Source organism: Buteo buteo, chromosome 9 (genome assembly GCF_964188355.1).
Source record: "Buteo buteo chromosome 9, bButBut1.hap1.1, whole genome shotgun sequence".
NCBI classification, from domain to species: domain Eukaryota; kingdom Metazoa; phylum Chordata; class Aves; order Accipitriformes; family Accipitridae; genus Buteo; species Buteo buteo.
The window spans coordinates 7834069-7851972 of NC_134179.1; the positions used below are offsets into that span (position 1 = coordinate 7834069).

Sequence of the window (17904 nt, forward strand, 5' to 3'; positions counted from 1 at the left end):
AGTGCTTTCTTACGAACTGCGGGATAAATCCAGCTTCCTTACAGGGATTGCCATGATCGCAGCGGCCCGAAACTCTGCCATCCACGGCGCTCATCCGGCGAGGTGGGGAGACGGCGAGGGGCTGGGAACACTCCGGAGCCGGCCTGAGGGAGCCGGTTCCAGCGTCTTCTCGGGATGGGGCGGTGGGAAGCCAGCCTGGTTTCGCGAGCCGGCGGGTGGGAAGCTCTTCCCGACCCCACGACGTGACTCCAACGCCGGCCTTGAGCGGATGGGACGATGGAGTTTAACCCCACGACTTGCCTGCCCCAGGTTCACTCGGAACAGCCGAATTAATGAGGTTTACGCGTATTTGACGCATCCCCCGCTAATGCTGGCGCAGGCCCGGCGGGTGGGAGGCAGGACCGGGGGTCCCTTCCCCCGGGGGCGATCAGCCCGGGGCGGCCTGCTCAGCCCCCCCCCCGCCCCCCGCTCCTCCGCGGGGGGTTGGCCGGGCTCCGGCCGCTCCCCCGCAGCCGGGGAAGGCTCAACACCGCCTCCAGCGGCCCGGGGCCCCGGGCGGAGCGGGCGGGCGCCGCCGGGCAGCGGGGGCGGCTGGGGGGCACTGGGACCCTGAGGTGGGGGGATGCTGGGGGGCACCCGGGGCGGGGGGATGCTGGGGGGTGGGGGGGAAACTCGAATCCCCGGAGGGGGATGCTGGGGGGGGGGGGGGGGCTGGCGTGGGAAAGGTGGCGGAGCCCCTCCGCCTGTCGCCCGGTCGGCAGGAGTCGCGATAGGTGGCCGAGGGTTGGAGGAGCTGCAGGAGATGTGGGGGTTTGGGGGGGGGGGGTGGTGGTGGTTGGGTTTGGTGTTTGGTTTTTTTTGCGCGCGCGTGTGTTTTTTCCGAATTTTTTTCCTTTGTTCGAGGCGGCGGGTCCCCGGCTCTGAGCGCGGCTGGGCCCGGGCTCCGCTCCCTCCTCCGCCCCGAGGGGCCCCGCCGCCGCCGCCGCCGCCGCCGCCGCTCGCTCCCCGCCGCGCCCCTGCGCCCCGCGCCGCGCCCGGCACTTTGCCCCCGGCCCCTGGCGCGGGGCGGGGCGGGGCCCGTCCCTCGCCCCGCCCCTCCCCCCCCCCCCTCCCGCCGCGCTGACGCGCGCGCATCTCATTAGCGGCGCGCGCGGTCGCTAGGTGCCGGCGCGGCGGCCAGAGCGAAGCAGGTGCCGGAGATGGCGGGTCGCGCCGAGCCCAGCGGCCCCGCGGCGTGCGGCGGCGCCCCGGGCCTCCTCCCGGTCCTCCTGCTGCTCCTCTCCGCCGCCGCCATCATCCCCAGAGGTAGGAGGCGGCCGAGCCCCGGCCCCGGCCCCGGCCCGCCCGCGGGGGGGCGCCGCCGGGGCCTGCGGGGGGGGCGGCCCCGCGCGGGGGGGCGGGGGGGGGGGCAGCGGGGCGGCTCGGCCCCCGGCGGCGGCGGTGGGGTGGTCGCGGTCGCTTTCGGGGAATCCTCTGGGCGGGCGGGGCGGGTACGGCGGGGTCTGGGGCTCGCCCGGCGGCCCCCCCCCCCCCCCTCACCCCACCCCATCGCGAGTTGGACGTTGGTCCCGGCGGGCGTCCCGGGGGGCGGGGGGCGAGCGCCGGCCGGTGCCGGGCGGCGGGGAAGGGACCCCCGGCGGCGGCGGGGGAGCGGCGGCGGGTTCACCCGCGCGTGTCGGGGCGGCGCGGGCTGCCGGTTACCATGGAAGCAGCTTCTCCCCGCTGCCCCTGGCCTCATCAGGCGGCCTCCCAATTAAAAAGTAATTGCCGTGCGCCCCCCCCCCGGTGTTTTCCGCGGTGGGGGGGGGGGGAGGTGCTGCCGCACCGCCGCCCGCGGGAGCGGGGAACCTGTTGGAATGCAAGTGCAACTTGCCAGGCGCTTCCCGCCCCCGCTGCCGAAACCGCCCTCCCCGCTGCCTCCAGCCCGGGCGCGTTGGGAGGCTTCGGGGGAAACGGCAGGAATTAAACGGGACCCACCGGGGCTCTCCGACCGGCCAGGAGAGCTGCGGGTGCGGCCCGGGGGGGGGGGCCGGGAATGGGGGGGCCGGCTCCCCCCCCCCCCCCCCCCCCGAGCCCCGGGCGGCAGAAGTGCCCCGGGCGGCAGAGCCCGCCGCCGCGCCGGCGATGCATCGCCCCTGCACTGAGCCGAGTAGCCGCAGGAGGGACTTGCACTTGTGCCTGATGGCTTTGATAAAATATTCCTCCTTAATGCCACTTTATATTTACAGTGTGTCACTGGAGAGGCACAAGGCTTCATTTACTGGCTTGCGCGACGAGGGGAGCGAGCGTTATTTGCCCGGGACGTTTTGGGAAGAACAAGAGGGCCATTGAGCGATCTGTTGAATTTCACTAATAGGAAGGGGGGGGATAAAGGAGCAGGCAGCTCCGCCGAACAAAGAGCTTTATTCACAGGCGTGTTGTACATGCTTTCCCCGGTCTTCCCCCGCGGCCTTTTCGGTGGGATAGGGCGGCGGAGGGGGGAAGAGGGCCGGTGTCGTTTTCAGCTTGAGATCCGCGGTCTCCCGATGGGGCCGGGGGCTTCTGCCCGAAGGCTGGCTCCGACGACGAAAATTGCCCTCTTCCGGAGCGGTGCGCTGGTCGGGCGTCGGAAGTCCTGAAGGGTGACTCTGTTCTCCGAATTCAGCCGTTCTGCAGCCCGAAGCGTCCATTGAGGGTAGCCAGGAGCGATGGAAACGAGCCATCGGTGCCGGCTCTTTTCAGTGCGAGACGGGGAAACGCTCGCGTCGCTTTGGTACGACTCGTCTGCGCCTGGCAGCAGACGCCCAGATGTTTATGTGGTCGACGCGTTCTCCTCCTAGTTTTGCAGAGCTTCTGTCGCAAGGTGCTTTATGTGGAATTTGCGTTCAGCTTAGCTCGAGGCGTGGGGAATCGCCCACCACTTTGACTTGGAGACCCTGTCGTTGAAAGACGCCCGAATTAAAAATAAAAGCCCTATTGCAGGACAGCCGCCTTCATTCTTTGTTTTGCTGTCTGGCTCTTAATACCTCACCTTGCGTTTCGAATCCTTTTTTTAAGAGCTGTTTTTAGCTAAAGGCTGCTATGACACTCCAATAGGGTAAGCCTGTTAATCACTGCCCAGCTAATGGGCATAGCGACTCGATGTAGAATAGCAAGGCAGCTGAAGAGAAACAAAAGCAGGGCTGGATGCCGAATTAAAACAACTGTGCCTGACCTATGCAGTTGGTCTCTTGCAATGGAGAAAAGCACTGCACAGCGCGAATTGAGAGTGCGATGCTCTTAGTGGAAGGTAACCGTCTTGTGGTTTTGGTGCTCCGTCATGAATCACAGGATAAAAGCCTAGACCTCCTGCTTTCATGCCTCTTAGACAACATTTCCTTAAGGCTGAAGAACTCGGGTTTTTTTGTCCCCCTTTTCCCCCCGCCTTTTCAAAGCTGTCAATTTGTTAGCTTTGGTAGTCTCGGATGAGAAAATTAGCGTTGTGGCAGTAACTCCTGATGCCGATGGCAGAGCGCTGTCATCGTGTCCCCCGGACGGGTTGCCACCGGAGGCACGACAGCGCAAGCACCGTATCGCCGCCGTGGTGGCGTCCTGTGATCTGGAGGGTGTCCTGATGGCTTGGCTGCCCGCTTTAAGCGGGGTGGTTGTAACGGCGATAGGCAACACCCCGACCCAGTTTAAACGAAGCTGGTAAAGCGATATGGATTCATGTGTTTCTGTGGCGCCTTTTTATCTCATCTCAATGCTTTACAGTTAATTAAACTTCATAACACCCCTGTGAAGTAGGGAGAGAGTCGAGGACCGATTTTGGCTAATACTGAGAGGCAGTCAGCACTGGGGTGGAACGCAGCATCTGTCTAACGGAGCAGAGCAACATTGCACGGCAGTTTAGAAAGAATAACTTTTCAGCTGAAGCCGTGGGAGGTGTTCAGAGACGGCCTCGGCATCGAGCTGCAAGCCGGCCGTGGCCCAAAGGCGTGAAGGGCTGGACGGGAGGTGGTCCCGGTTGTCATCTCCGTACCTGCCGATGCCAAACGAGCCCGTACACAGCAGACCAGAGAAAGACCCTCTCGAAGGCAGGGAGCGCTCCCACTGAGGCTGTGTTAAGCCAGGCTCCTTTGTAAATACGGAGTGAGTTTCTAAGGAGCCTTTGTACAAAAGCAAGGCGAGGCTTCTGATCTGCGGTGGCTTCGCTCAGGCTTGGCTGAGCTCTGGCGCTGAAAAACACACGGTTGCGTTCTGCATGCAATGCAAACACTGGAGGAATGTTGCAAGGAAGGGGCTGGTAAATAAAGTAATCCATCTGGGCTGCAGCTTGGGCTCATTTGTCTTGCATGTAGGCAGTTGAGCGCAGGTTTATAAGCATGACAATCTGGCTTGGAAACCACTGCCAAGGAGGCTCCCGAGGACGGGAAGACTAGGAGATAGCTCGGCTCCACGCACGCCCTGCACAGAGGAGGGGGCACTTGTCAGCACCTTCAGCTGGATGGACACCATCGATGTCTGCTGGCTGTTGGGGTGCTCCTCAGCAGGGGTGGCTGCTGCCGCTGCTGCTGTTTGTCTCGTGGAGCTGGCTGTGTGGACAGGAGGCTGAAGAAGAGGTACTCTCCTCTGGGGAGCCCTGGGCCTTATCAGCGGCCGCTTTGCCGATGCTGCGTTGCTGTTTTCTTTGTTTGTCTTTCGCTGTCTTTCCTGGGTGTGTAAATACAGAAGGCTTTGTACCACACAGCTCTGACTCAGTAACCCCGGGTGGCTTGGCGTGCCTTCCTCCAGCCCTGCCAGAACCAAAGACACATTTGGTGGGGTGATGGCATGGGGATGTGGTCTCTGCCCTATTGCTGGACTAAAAATGGGTCAGCTCTTTAACCCCATGTCTGCCTGACGCCATCCGGAATAAAATGTTTGTCTCAGCTGGGATACACCCCCTGTTTAAATGGACCACTTAAATGCTCCTAAGAAGGCATTTGCTCAAAAAAACCCACCTGCCTGATAGTGCATGTAGGCAGATTTTTCTGGATGTTTCTGTTTAATGCCTGTTTCTCTGGGGATTATTGACATACTTTTAAAAGGGGCTTGACAACCCATACCTCTTCTGCTTTTGGACAGCACCTGGCAGTGCTTCTGTCTTGAATGCAGGGGCTCCCTGTGTCCAAAAAGTTAAGTTGCCTTCAGTGGTTCAGGGAGCCGGGATTTTAGCAGGCTCCAGAGGCTGTGAGCGTAGCGCAGGCTGTAAGTCTGCAGCGTTTGCTGGAGCTGGAATTCGGCCAGTAAGTAAATACTTATGCAGTGGTTTAAGAGCACAAGCAAAGCTGGACGCGCAATCTGTATCTCTTCTGAGAAATTGGATGCTATGTGGAAGGAAAAAAACCCCAACAAAACCACAAAAAAAAAAAAAAAAAAGCTGTGTTTGTTTCTCCGGGGAATACTGTGTGCTGTTCTCTGGTGGTGCAAACCCACCAGCACTAAATAAAGAGACTCTGTTTGGAAACCTGCAATGAAGGAGAGACCCTAGGTGGAATGCTGTAATTATGAGTGGTATGTACTTGTTTAAGTTTCATAAATCAGTTGCTTTCCTGGGGATTTAATTGCATGGTGTAGCTAGCAGCTGCTGTTGTGGTTAATGGGGAGCTCCACCACAGAACGCTTTGAAGGTCGTCCAGCGTGGGCTTGGACACTTTGGCCCGCTTGGCTTTGAGAGGAGCATGCTGGTGAAAAAGGGTAGGTTTTTGCATGTGTGGCAGGCATTTTTTGAAGGAAAATACCACAAGGCTTCAATCAAAACTTTGGTAATTGAAACACAAGGGAGCTTGTCGGTTGGGGCACACGTCGGTGCGTGGTAGCTGGCCTACATCGCTCCGAGACGAGCTGGCGTTTGTGGGTGAGCCATGGGCTGAATTTAGATAGTCCGGTTTTTAATTGGCAAGTGCAGAAAGAGCCCCAGCTGCAACTAGTGCGGGTGCAGGCTGGCTCCTCTCATGACCCTTGCCTGCGTGGGATCAGTATCCGCCTGGTTTCTCTTGGCCTTTTTCGCTGTAACAATGGTTTTTCTCCTTCCTAGCATCCTTGTTACCTGTTGAACTTGTGGGTGTTCCTGCTCTGCTGCACATCAGGCTCTCACTTCGGGTCTTTGTATGGCATTGAGTTAGGTGTTAGGGAGCCCCACAAACCATGCTGCACAGAACTCTGGAAAGCCTGGCTTTCAGGTCAATCCGATTCACCCGTTCGAAATACATTATAGCGAGTGATAAAAATACATGAGGAGCAGTGGTGGTTCTCGTAATTGGTGCTGAACTCTTCCCACATGCTCACCCGCTGTATGCGGTCAGTGGCTTTCCTGTTGTATTTAAAACACTAGACTATGTTGTACCAGGAACTTTTATCGGCCTGCATGTAGGGTTGGGCCAGCGTGCTATTCTTACCCTACGGTTTGGTTTTAATTGATTATGTTCTTCTGTGGTTTAAAAACTTGAGTATTAAAAACATTCTGACCTTACTGAATTCTCAAGGTGAATCTATTACAAGACTTGAGACCCCATTAAGGTGTCGGTATAAAGGATCAAAGTGATACTTGAGTACATCTCTTTGCTCAGAAATACAAAAGTTTTGTGGGCTGTAGCTTAACTGAAAAATCTCTTTAGTCTTGATGTTTCAGGTATTTTTTTGTCACTGGAAATACTGGCAGCTTCTCGGTGTTGTCCATTTGCTGACAGTCGCATGTGTCGGTGCTGCGTTCTAGCGGGCTCCTGATGGGTCTGACTTGTTTTTTTCCTTCCAAAGCAGCGCTGCCTGGTTTTGTGGGTCCTGCCTGAAGAATGCAGTACGCCTCGCCCCCTCCCCTCTTCTTAGTGGCAATGCCAGTCAAGCGCAACTATTGAAGAGAAAATAGGCTCTTGGCAGTACATGATGGCGAGTGCTTTTTAAAACCCAGGTGTACGTTTGGCAGTGGCAAGTAGCGGTGCTAGAACCTTACTTTCTCTGCCAAGGCCAGCTGTGAAGCTCGCCCTAAGCAGTTACATGACTGGCCTGATTCTTCAATAGGACGGCAAAGCTGCGTCGCTTGTGCTATGTTTTCTGGAGTCCTTGGCTAAGCAACGGAAGCGATGGGGGACAGTGATCTCTACCTGCAGAGCAGGGGAGACGCGAGTGTAGCCGTGGGAGCCAAGGACGCCCGTGGGGCCAGCGTTGCCTCCTAAAGTTGCACTTGGGCTTGGCAAGTGTTGGGTATATAAAACCCTGGGTTCAGGTTACAGCTGTGAATGAACCTCTCTGATCTTGTCATGTCCTTTTTTAGCAGTGTAAGTGAGCGCTTGAATCTGATTTGTAATCTCTTCAAAGGTCTGCTTCCAGAATAGAAATGTCATTGTATTCCCTAAGCCAGCAGCAGGTCTCTCGAGTTGGTCTTCTCTGGGGCAGGCTCTGGCTGTGGTGGTCTTCCATTCACAAAGATTCACTCAAGTGCTAATCCAAAACCTGATGACTCTCGTGAGCTCAGATCGAAGAGATCCCCAAATTTGATGGGGAAACGCACCTTTTTGTTGGAGCAGTAATGCTATATATAGATACGAACTTTTCACGGACAGCATGAGACCAAATTGGGACTTGACAAGCTCCAGCGAGAAAGGTCTAAGAGCGCGCCGTCACTGCAAGTGGTGCCTGGAGGGGGGTCCTTGGTACCACCAGCCTGCGTGACATCTCCACCTGGGAGATGGCTGCATCCCAGACCCCTCATCCGCTTTATTCCAGCGCTTTGCAGTGTATATCCCTTCTCCGAAGTGTGACAGGGAAGAAAGAAATATCAAGCAGCAAAGTGATGTTCCCCTCCCTCCCCTGCTCCCCCCGTGCAGTAATAGAAATACAAGTCTGAGTCTGCAGCATCAAAAGAGAGATCAGAGTAATCGGATCAAGCATGAGAAACTGCTTGTTGCCGCTTTTCTGTTTTTAAATGAGGCTGCCTGGCAGCTTCCCTCGCAGAACACTTTTAAATATTAGTGATGTTAAGCTTTGGAGCTGGGGTGACAGCAAAGTAGGGCTCTGCTAAAATTGGGCTAGAAAGAAAACTTTCTTTGCACAGCCTGAGCGCTACACCTAGCCGCTGGGCTAATACGCTAACATCAATACCCTCCTGGCCCTTAGTTTGCATCCGAGAAGGGGAATGTTCGTCCCCAACTCTGAGTGCAGAGAGAGCGCTCTCCCTCTGCGTTTTATCACAGCAAGGCTTCTCTGAGACGCGGTCCATGACGCTGATGCACCCATGACCTTGAAGAGGCACAGTGGCTTTCTTGAAAGCCTGTTCCCCACCCCGCTACCCTGGTTTGGCAGGGGATAACGTTGGGGCAACAGCTGCCCTTTGGCCCTTGAAAGGTGTTGAAATTGTACGGAGGGGTCAGACCCAGGGGAAAAGCTGCTGGCTCCAGCTTACGGCTCACTTGCAAAGACTTCTTCTCTTTATGCGGGCTTGTGTCTGCGCCGGCTGGAGGCATGTGGACATCCACCCCAGTCCTTAACGTTTGTGGTGCTCCATAGCATCAGAACAGTCACTTACCTGTACATTTGTGAAGCTGCAACGCCTTTGGTTATGCGGTTGTGTTGGCTCAGGCATTTTGCGTGGATTAGCTCAATTGGTTGAGATTTGGAGAAGAACGGCAAGTATTATCATCTTTGCTTTCCTAAAGCAGAGAGTGATGCTGAACTTCTTGCCAGATGCTGTGGATAAGATGGCTTGCGTTCAGGAGTACTGCTCTAAAATGTGCTAATCGGGTCTTTGACAACGCTGCTTCAGGTAAGGGGTTTTGTTACGCCACAGATAATCCGTTGGTGCGGTGAGGTTGAGGTTGGACAAACCCAGGTGGCTTAAGCATACAGGACAAGCACAGAAACCCTGTATCGCTTCATGGAGTTAGGTTACGAGGTCAGTCAGCTAATTCTGACGGGTTTCGTTGGAAGGAAGACCTGAAATAGTCACGTTTAGAGAACTATTGCTGTAGCTTGGTTTGTTTTGGATTTGCATTCGAAGCTATTTTGCTTGAAAACATGATTTGTGCTGTTTGTTTGTGCTCCATTACTTGCCTCTTTGATATCTTTATTCACAGCCGCGAACGTGGACGTAGGTTATAATATTAGAAGACTTCAGTAGTAGCAGAGAAGCTCTTAAGAGTTGCCTCCCCCCTGCTTTCCCCAGTCTGTATAAAATTAGATGCTCTTTTTAACTGACTTGAGGATAGGCGCTGCGTGAGCTCTTTTTAACAAGAAAGTGTGCCGCATTGTTTTAGGTGTCAGCAGCTCTTTAAAAGCATTCATGCCTAGTTCACTTTTCCTGCCTTACTCGGGGAAAGGCTTCTGCATAACTTGGTGGTGTTGCTTGGCGCTGAGATCCCGAGCGATGCCATTTTTCGTTATCGTTTCCTGATGACAGCCTGACTGGGCTTCCTGGCATTGGGCGGAAAGCTGGTTGACAAACATCAAAGCTGTGAATGCTTGTCATCAAGCGAGCGTCAGCTTTGTCGGACGGGGCTTGTTGGAGGACGGCTTGGATTCGTTAGGACTGTTCAGAGCAAGCCTGCTTTTTCAGGATGGGTGCAGCAGGGAGGAAGCAAAGTGAACCCACCCCCCCCCCCCGTCACCACTTGCCATGTGAAGCGCTTTCATGGTGCCGGGGAGAATCTCGGCTGGCTTGACAGCAACTCCAGTTCTCTAGGCAGATTAATTTTTTTGCCACCCTTTTGTTTTACCATGCTGTGCAGAGTCTGGAGAAACTACGCACAGTTCCTTAGCGCATACCGGCCGACGGGGGCTCCAATTAAGTTGATGTGCGGGAGCGTTTTGATTTGCAGTTGAGCAGTGGGTGTAGTTCGGCCGTAATAAGGCGCCCTGCTGAGCCAGCCGGTATTTCCTTAGCTCTGCCGTGAGCTGCGTGTTGCTTCTCCTGGACGCAGGTAGTGGAGCAGAGGAGGATGCGTGTCCTCGGTGCTGGCTGGTGGATGAGGGGGAGGTGGAGATCCCTGCTTGGAGCAGGTGGTTTGTCAGGCAGTGTGCCATCCCTGTCCCTTGTAGATGTTTACAGCAGCTTGTGGTAGGGCTGAGGCGGGACCCCTTGAACTTGCTCCGGCTTCTTGTCCGTAGTTGCCATTGGAGCATGGATGCGCGGAGAGATTCTTTCAGGTGGGTGAAACCTGAGCGTAACTTCTCCTTTGTCACTTAGCTTTTCACTTCTTGCCTTTGTTTCCTAACAGTTTACCGACTGCTCAGAATGAAGGCTTGTGCTGTGTCATTAAGAGAGCCTATCTGTAGGGTCATGATACGTGCCTGCTGTTTTCTGCCCTACTGCAGTTAAGGACCGTTTTTCCTCCTCCTTGCTCAGCTTCTGGTCTGCAAGCGGCTCCGAAAGAGACGTTACTCATTACCCTAGTAGGCAGAACTACTGAAAGTGACTCCCACGCTGAGGTTTTTGAGCTCTGTCCACATTAACAGCTTCTCGTTCGATTTAAAGGTCTTACACTCTTAATCGTTCCATATAATCTTTAACAGAACGTACACATTTAATCAACTCTCCCTGAATCCATAACTGCCAGAAATTGCTTCTTCAGCATGTGAAGCGCAGTCATGTCTTTTCTTGGTAAGAGCAAAGATTAAAGTGGGATAGATAGGAGATTAACACTGTTCCCTTTGGACATCTTCAGGGAAAGGGGGAGAAACTTGTAGACAAGAAATAAAGAAAATACTTGGAGGCAAATCACTTATTGCTGTATAAGACTATATAGAGCCTTGTAAACAGAGGGTTTATAGCAAAACCACTGATGTAGCCTTTAAATCGCTCTGGGAGAATTTCAGATGCACGATTATATGATGACTATCTCCTCCAGGCTCTCTTTGTAAATTGGATCTCAGGTTTTCATGTACGTTAACACAACGTGATGTACGTGGAATGTAACTCTGGAAGGTGCATGTCATATGCTAGATAAAGCTGTCTTTTTTTGGGTACTTTTTCAATTTTCTGTTGAGGTTGGATAGGTCTATACCTCTCATTCCTCTTTGAGATGGGGGAGGTTGTCTTTAGTGAGAGCTCCCCTTAAATATGATTTTGATGTTTCCTATAAAATGACTTTTTTTCTTTAATTCCTTGCAAGAATAAATATCTTGCAGACTACCCATTGTGTTCACAGTCCACCGTTTCTTCCTCTCCTTCCCACCCATGCGCTGCACCCTCCCCCCCCGCCCCCCCCCCCCCGGCAAATCTGCCTTCTTTGGGTTTACGTTCAAGGCTGCCAAGGCAGGAGAAGAGAACGAGAGTAGGTATCTGTGGGTGAGGGGTGTGTGTTGCCGCTTTGAGTCCAGCGTTTTTATTAGCTCCTGGAATTAATCCTTAGGGACTGCACGGCCTCGTGCCGTGAGAAGCTGTCAGTGGGACAGTGTTGCACATCTAAAGGGTAGGACATCCTGAACAGTTCAAAGAAACTTGTGTTACGTGCAAATAACAGGCCTTAAAATGGAGCATAATCTTCTGGGTGTTGCCACGCCACAGATTTTCAGTACGAAACGTCACTGCCCCAGTCGCTGCCCCTTTGCACGGTCTTTGGCGTGACTCTGCCTTGGTTTCCCGCGATGGCCAGGGCTGCTCAGAGCGGTAACGGGGGGCTGCCAAGGAGGAGCTGGGCTGGCAGGGCTGGGGTCTGCTGTGTCGCAGGCTAAATGAGTGGTACCTCGCTCTCCCGTCCTCTCCCTCCCCTTTGTGCTGTATAAATCCTGCCCTAAAATAGGGAGTAGTTTAAATTATCCTGCGGTAAATAAAGAAGGATTAGTAAGCTATTTTGAGCCTGGTCATCTGCCTCTTCCTGGGGAGAGCCCAGCGGACTGGCCGATTGAGTGGGCTTTCTGTGCCCGTAGGGATGAAAGGATTTTGCACTGGAATTAGTGGGGATGCTGGTGGGTGTGCACGAACGCAGAGGATGTTGGTGAAAAACAGTGTGGATTGTTCCTTGCTTCTCCTGGATTTCACTGTCCAGAGAGTGAACCTGGCGCTGCAAACCATCGCTAAATTTGCTGGGGAAACCTTTGGAAACACAGCTGCTCTTTGTTTTAGATAAAATGTCTTTGTAGCAGTCAAAGAAACTGGCGCCCATTAAAGATGCAATCCAAAATGATGTGGAAGTTTTAATAACTTGGTATTTTTGTTGTGCCAAAAAATCAAATTATTTACCGCCTAACTTCTCCTGGCTCAGCTGATTTATAAACATCGAGGAAGTCGGTTGCCTAAACCTCCATAGAAGTTGCATCTGAGTGAATCAGCTAAAGAGTAATTTTTGTCAGTTTAATAAGCATAATAAAACGGTACATGTTAGGGGGGAGAAAAGCACCTCTGAAATTGGTATGTTTTCACTTTAAACGGATTCCTAGGATTTATAAGGAATTCAAAGGCAGAGAGAGAGTAGTTATTGAAGCAACTTGTCCTTGTTTTTCTGGAAAATATAAAGATCCCGTGGAAGAGAGGGCGAGCTCGTGGAAACTGTTGTGCGTGAATTACTGCTCGTAGGGTGTAGAGCGGGGCAGGGTAACCCTGGGTGCTTCCCCTGGCTCCGCCGTCAGTGCACGGTGAGCGGCCCCGCTTTCTCCTTGCTTTCAGCAATTTTGGAGCGCTATTGGTATTAGTTTCTCACCGTACGTGATTTTGTGTGTTTAGTCTCCTCTTGGAGTGGCTTTTTTCAGCCTTCGTTTGTCCGGATTATCAGCATGCAGAGGAGAGCTGACTTGTATTTACATGATTTAGTTTTAAATATGGTAAGTGTTGATAGATATTGTTGTCATAAGTGCTTACAGCTACTGGACTGATTACTGAATTTCTTATGTGAAAATCTGTACAAGCTATGCATACTAGTAGCTTCCCAGGGGAAGTGCATGAAATGAGCTTGTGCTTTCCGTGTACAAATCGAACCCTAGGTGTGGCTGGAGTGGGTGAATTTATTGGGGAAATAATGTTGGGTATTGTCTGGCAACAACTGGGGTTCCGAGGCTGTAACAAAGCAGAAACAAAAGGTCCTCCTTCCTTTTTTTTTCTTGTGGGAACAGATGCCATTGTGTGGAATAACTATTCAGGGATGGTATGCATAGAAAACATCTGTAAGGTTATACACCAGGGGCTCGGGATGAGTGATGTTAATCGTTGCCACTGGGGTTGAAGGAACAAATGCATTATTTACTGGTAGTTTCTTTTTAATTGACTAATAGACTCTGCTTGAACTACCGTTGTTTAATAGTATTACTTCCAGAATGCTTTAAGTACCAACCTAGATCCCTTGCATTTACAAATGAGTATTTCTGGGAAATGTCTCTCCAAATGCAAAGAGCCTGGATTTGGCAAAATCCTCTCTGGGGGGTGTGGATTGTAGATGGCTCTCTGCAGCCTTAGGACACATCCTCACATTGCTGAAGATCTTCAGTTCTTGTGCATTCGACCAATGAAAATGAAAATTTGGGGGGGGGGTGTAATTTGAGGTTTTGAGGTAGTTTAAGGTGGTAATGGTTATTACATTAAAAAACACACGGGGGAGGGAAAAGCAGGTCCTGTTGTATGTGGAGGGAGAGTATGGATGTGACTCGTCCCATATAACCCTGGACCCCTCGAAGCTTGCTGGTGCAAGAAGCAAGGACCAGATCCCCAGTGGCCATGGTGCCTCCTACCTTGCAGGGCTTTGTGTCACCAGCTGCCAGCAGGCGGAAAGCCTGGGCAGGAGGGTGCTGCAAGGCAGTGGCTGGAGACGCAGTCGGCCCACTGGCTGCTTACAATGCACTCCATACTGAATTTAGGGCATGGATAACAAGTCTCTCCCCACCCCAACATACTTTTCTGTGTAATGCTAACATGTGCAGTCGTGTATATCTTGCTACGGCTTAGGCTACATGAAGAAAACCTGGGAGCTACATCCCGATTCTTATGGCACTGGTTTTTCTTAACAGTGCTGTACGTGTGAAACAAAAAGCAGCACTTCTCTGCCCGCTGCTTGGTGGATGTATTTCTCGGTTTAGAGCTTCTTCCTTGGGAGTATAGACAAGTTGGAAGGAGTATCTGTTCCCTGCCAGGCAAAACCTGTCCCTTTGGTGGGAGATGAAGTGGCTTGTCTGGATTTGTAGTGCAGTTTGGCAGTTTGTTTGCCTTTCAGCCCCTTGATTCAGGACTGTTTTGCCTTAAGGGGGGGAAAACCAAAAAAGAAGTCTTCACTCGTGGGGTCAGGAGAAAGGGAGAATAGGAACCCTGAGTACTTAGTATGGGCAGTGTATGCTTTGCAGAGTCACACATCCAGATGGATTACATGAGGAACTTGACATCTTGTTTAAAAACAAATCATTCATTATGTAGCAATGAATAATCAAGCATTACAGTTTCATCTCTGGAGGTTCCTTTTTTGGTTGGAATTTTGATAGTTCAGTAATTAAAAGCTGAAAGCTATTACACTGTCTACATGTTGATCAATTGGTAATTAAAAAGTTGATGATAGATATGGTATTTCATGGGACTGGTTTGTTACGATCAGATCTCCTTAGTGTGTTTTGAAAATTGTCATTTAACTTGGCACTTAAGCATTTTTCAATATTCATGGACTATTTTACTTGGATTTTATAAATGCCTTTAAATTATCACAATTTGCATACAGTAATTTGAGATCCTAATGGATCAGAGGATTTTAATATGATCTGAAAGGTTGGTTTTCTCCCCATCTACTGCAGCGCGTTTCAAGCCTGTGTCCGTGTTCCTCTGGTTACTCTGTAATTCTTGGGCTGTTGTAGCATTAATTCGCTGTGGCAGATTGCTGCGGCTGACTTAATCGGCCTGAATCCAAGGCAAATACTTAAGCGTTCTTGAGGTATGACCCTTGTTGCAAGATTCGTTCCTGGTAAGAGTCATTCACCTTTCCTGCCGGCTTCTTAATCTGTACCTGATGTCAAAGTGCTAATTGGGACAGAAGGGACTCGGGCTCTTGGGCTGCTGCGTTGACTAAACCGCCTGCGTTTCCCTACAGCGATGATCCCTCAGGCCAGAGTGTCAGGGTTGTTGTACAAGGATCATGGCTCCAGCACAGCCCCGAGGCCGCGTCCTCTTCAGGGTGGTCCTGTCAAATGCCTGTGTGGGAGTCTTAAGGGACTTGGGGATCTTAAGTGGAAGAACTATTGAAATACGGCACAATTTAAATTGGAGAATTGTGTCAAATTGATTAGCAAAGGGACAAATAATACTGACAAGTAACATAGTACTCAGCTCTTTGACTGTGTTGCGGTATCGGAATGGTGGGTTGCGTAGGACAGCTTGCCCTGCCTGAGCAGCTCCTGCTTTTTGTGCTTTTGGCTTTTCTGGTCAATGAATATTTGAAAAGCCTGTAGGTCTGCTGAGCCCTTTGCAGCCGATGGAAGGTTGGAGATAAGTTTGATACTACAATCAGGGATAAAGCAGTGCAAAATGAAGGAAAACTGTGTTGGTAATGGCCTCCACGATGGAAGATTCATTGCTTCAGGAGTCTAATCTGAGACCAAAATGAAGCCCCAACCCTGACGCTCTTCAGAGCATAATGCAAGATTTACTGCTCTGCCACACTCCAGAGACGGAAAAAAAACCCCAAAGCCACCACCCTCCAAACCACTCTTCCCTCACTTGCAAAACTTAGGGGAAAACGAGGTGTTTTTCTCTCTTGTGAGGGGTGGGGTGGCGGGGGAGGAAAAAAAAGGCTTTGCAGAGGCATGCAGAATCCTCCTTTTTCTAATGCTTGCGGCCCTGCTACTGTCAGGGAATTGGTGCAGTTGGACTACTTGGGGGTGGTTCTGGCAGCGGAGGTGTATGATGCTGTGGCAGGGGAGCGATCTTCGCCCTGCCGAGACTGCAGGCTGTACAGGCGTTCGGCAAGCTTGCCTGCAGGCTGCTGCCGGATGGGTTTTGCTGGGTTAGAAAACCCTTCTAGAGCAGTCCTTGGCTGGGCTGGCGTGGGGCTGGCAACGCGCCCTACCTGAGCTGCAGCCCTGGCACTGCTTCGCTGGATTTGGCTTGGAAGTAGAGAGCTGTTCGAGATCCCTGCCAACCTGATCTAGTGGAAAATACCTTCCCATCGCTTAATCTGTCAGCCTTGAATAAGCCTGGAAAGGCAGGCAAGAATTCCCTAGCTGGACACCTGAGAAGATGCCTAATTCGTGTCACAAGCCTCTCCTTCACGATACTGTGTCCTCAGCGCTGGGATGCTTCCGAGGGGCTGGAAGGCAAAAGCCTGGATGTTGGATGCTTCAGAAGAGTGAACCCCTTCCTAGCTCTTGCCTCTGACTGTCAGGATGTCCTCCTGTGCTCCAAGACAGAGCGATCTGCATCCTCCTGATGGTGTCAATGCCTGCAATTGCTTCGCCCACTCCTTTGGGACTTGGACAGCATTTGAAACAACTGAGTTTGGCAGGAGATGAAGACGTGACATCGGTATTAACGCTAACGCCTTAGACGCATTCTGGAAAGCCCTAGGTTTAAAAAGCACTCTGTCCTTAGACACTTGTTGCTTTGTGACAGCTGGTTCCAGTAATTTGTTTTTATAGGGCAGTTTGTAGTAAATGAATGACACGTTGAATATTTTACTGAGATTTTAGATTATCTAAAGAATACTTTCCGGTTTACTAATTGGTAAATAATGCTGAGTACATTGATGTTGACATGAGCAAATGGATTTAAAATGATTTTGAAGTGAGCCTCATTAAAAGATGCTCTAATTCAGTCAACAGGAAATGTCAACTAATGTGGCCACGTGCACGGTCTCAGACCAGATTGTGGCAGCGTTGGAGTTTCTTACAGGTCCGTATTAATTACGGGCAAATATGCCACTGCATGTGGCTCTTGGTAAGTCCCGTTAAATTCCGGATGACGAATTCTATGACTTGCATTCGTTAGAAGGCGGTGAGCGTGAAGGCTGAGTAATTAGTGATCTTACAGAGTTCCTTTTGGCCTTTGAGCCATCCTCAACCAGGCGAGGGTGGGAAGGCCTTTTTTAATCAGTCTTTTTCTGAAAAACACCCAAGAGAAATAAAACCAACTGTAAATGTAGGTAACTGGAAGGTGTGTTCAGGTTAATATGATGCCCAGTTGAGTTTCTTGAGGTTCTGGAGGCCGGCAGTGATATCAGAAGGTTTTCTAAAAGCTGTTTCTTCGTGGTCTTACATGAGCAGACACGCAAGCTGGCTGCAGTTGTCCAAAGCAGCCCTTGCAGTGCTGTGGATGAAACTCCATGCCCCAGCCTGAGCTGCTGCTGAAGCTGAGTGTGCTGCCTTGCGCATGTAATATTTATCTGTAGCGGTGAAGAAAAGAAAGCAGAAATCCTGTAAGAGGGCCAGCTAGCATGTTTATTTTGCCACGATGCACAGGGCTTTTGTTGGCAAAGGTGATCAGATCTTTGGAGTAGATTCTGATGAGCAGTGACAGTCCAAAAGCATCTTGGTTTTAATCCTAAGGAAGGAGGTGGGTTTTGTTGTCTCCTCGGGTTTGTAATAAATCACTGTAGTGCCTGGTTATTGTAGGTAGGGGAAGATTTTCTACTCGCCCAGATTAGGATCTGCCTTTTTGGGGCCTTCCATCACTAAAATTACCTTTTCCCGTTCACTATGAATCTATGAAGGATGTTGCTTTGCTGTCTTGCGAGTAGTGTCTGAAGTTTTGAATTCATAAAACTGGATTTGCTTAAATCTCTTGTTTTCATTTCCTCAAGACAAATGGGGAAATTAGTGCATGTGCAGCGCTGGGCCAGCGTTAACCCTCTTCTCTTGCAGGGAAAACAAGCTTCTCTGAAGCTTAGAAAAGGAAGGAGAGAATGCTTTGGAGACATGACTACCATAGCAAATAGGCGCTATGTTGCATAAACCTATTATGGGTGTAATGTAATGTTCTCTCTAAAGAGATTCATGGCTGTTGGGGGGAGTGAG

The 17904-nt window shown here is 51.5% G+C and overlaps 1 protein-coding gene across 5 annotated transcripts in view; it reads left to right on the forward strand.

Annotated features, from left to right (window-relative positions):
• The first annotated feature begins 1122 nt into the window (after window positions 1-1122).
• Window positions 1123-17904, forward strand: part of CADM1 (cell adhesion molecule 1) — a 171609-nt gene continuing 154827 nt past the window's right edge. For 3 of the 5 annotated variants that reach the window (XM_075035178.1, XM_075035180.1, XM_075035181.1), the window contains exon 1: window positions 1125-1305. In XM_075035178.1, the coding sequence (XP_074891279.1) occupies window positions 1200-1305 (106 nt within the window). In that variant the 5' untranslated portion in view covers window positions 1125-1199. Of the gene's footprint in view, window positions 1306-17904 lie in introns of all 5 variants that reach the window. The other 2 variants (XM_075035177.1, XM_075035182.1) reach the window with 2 other exon arrangements.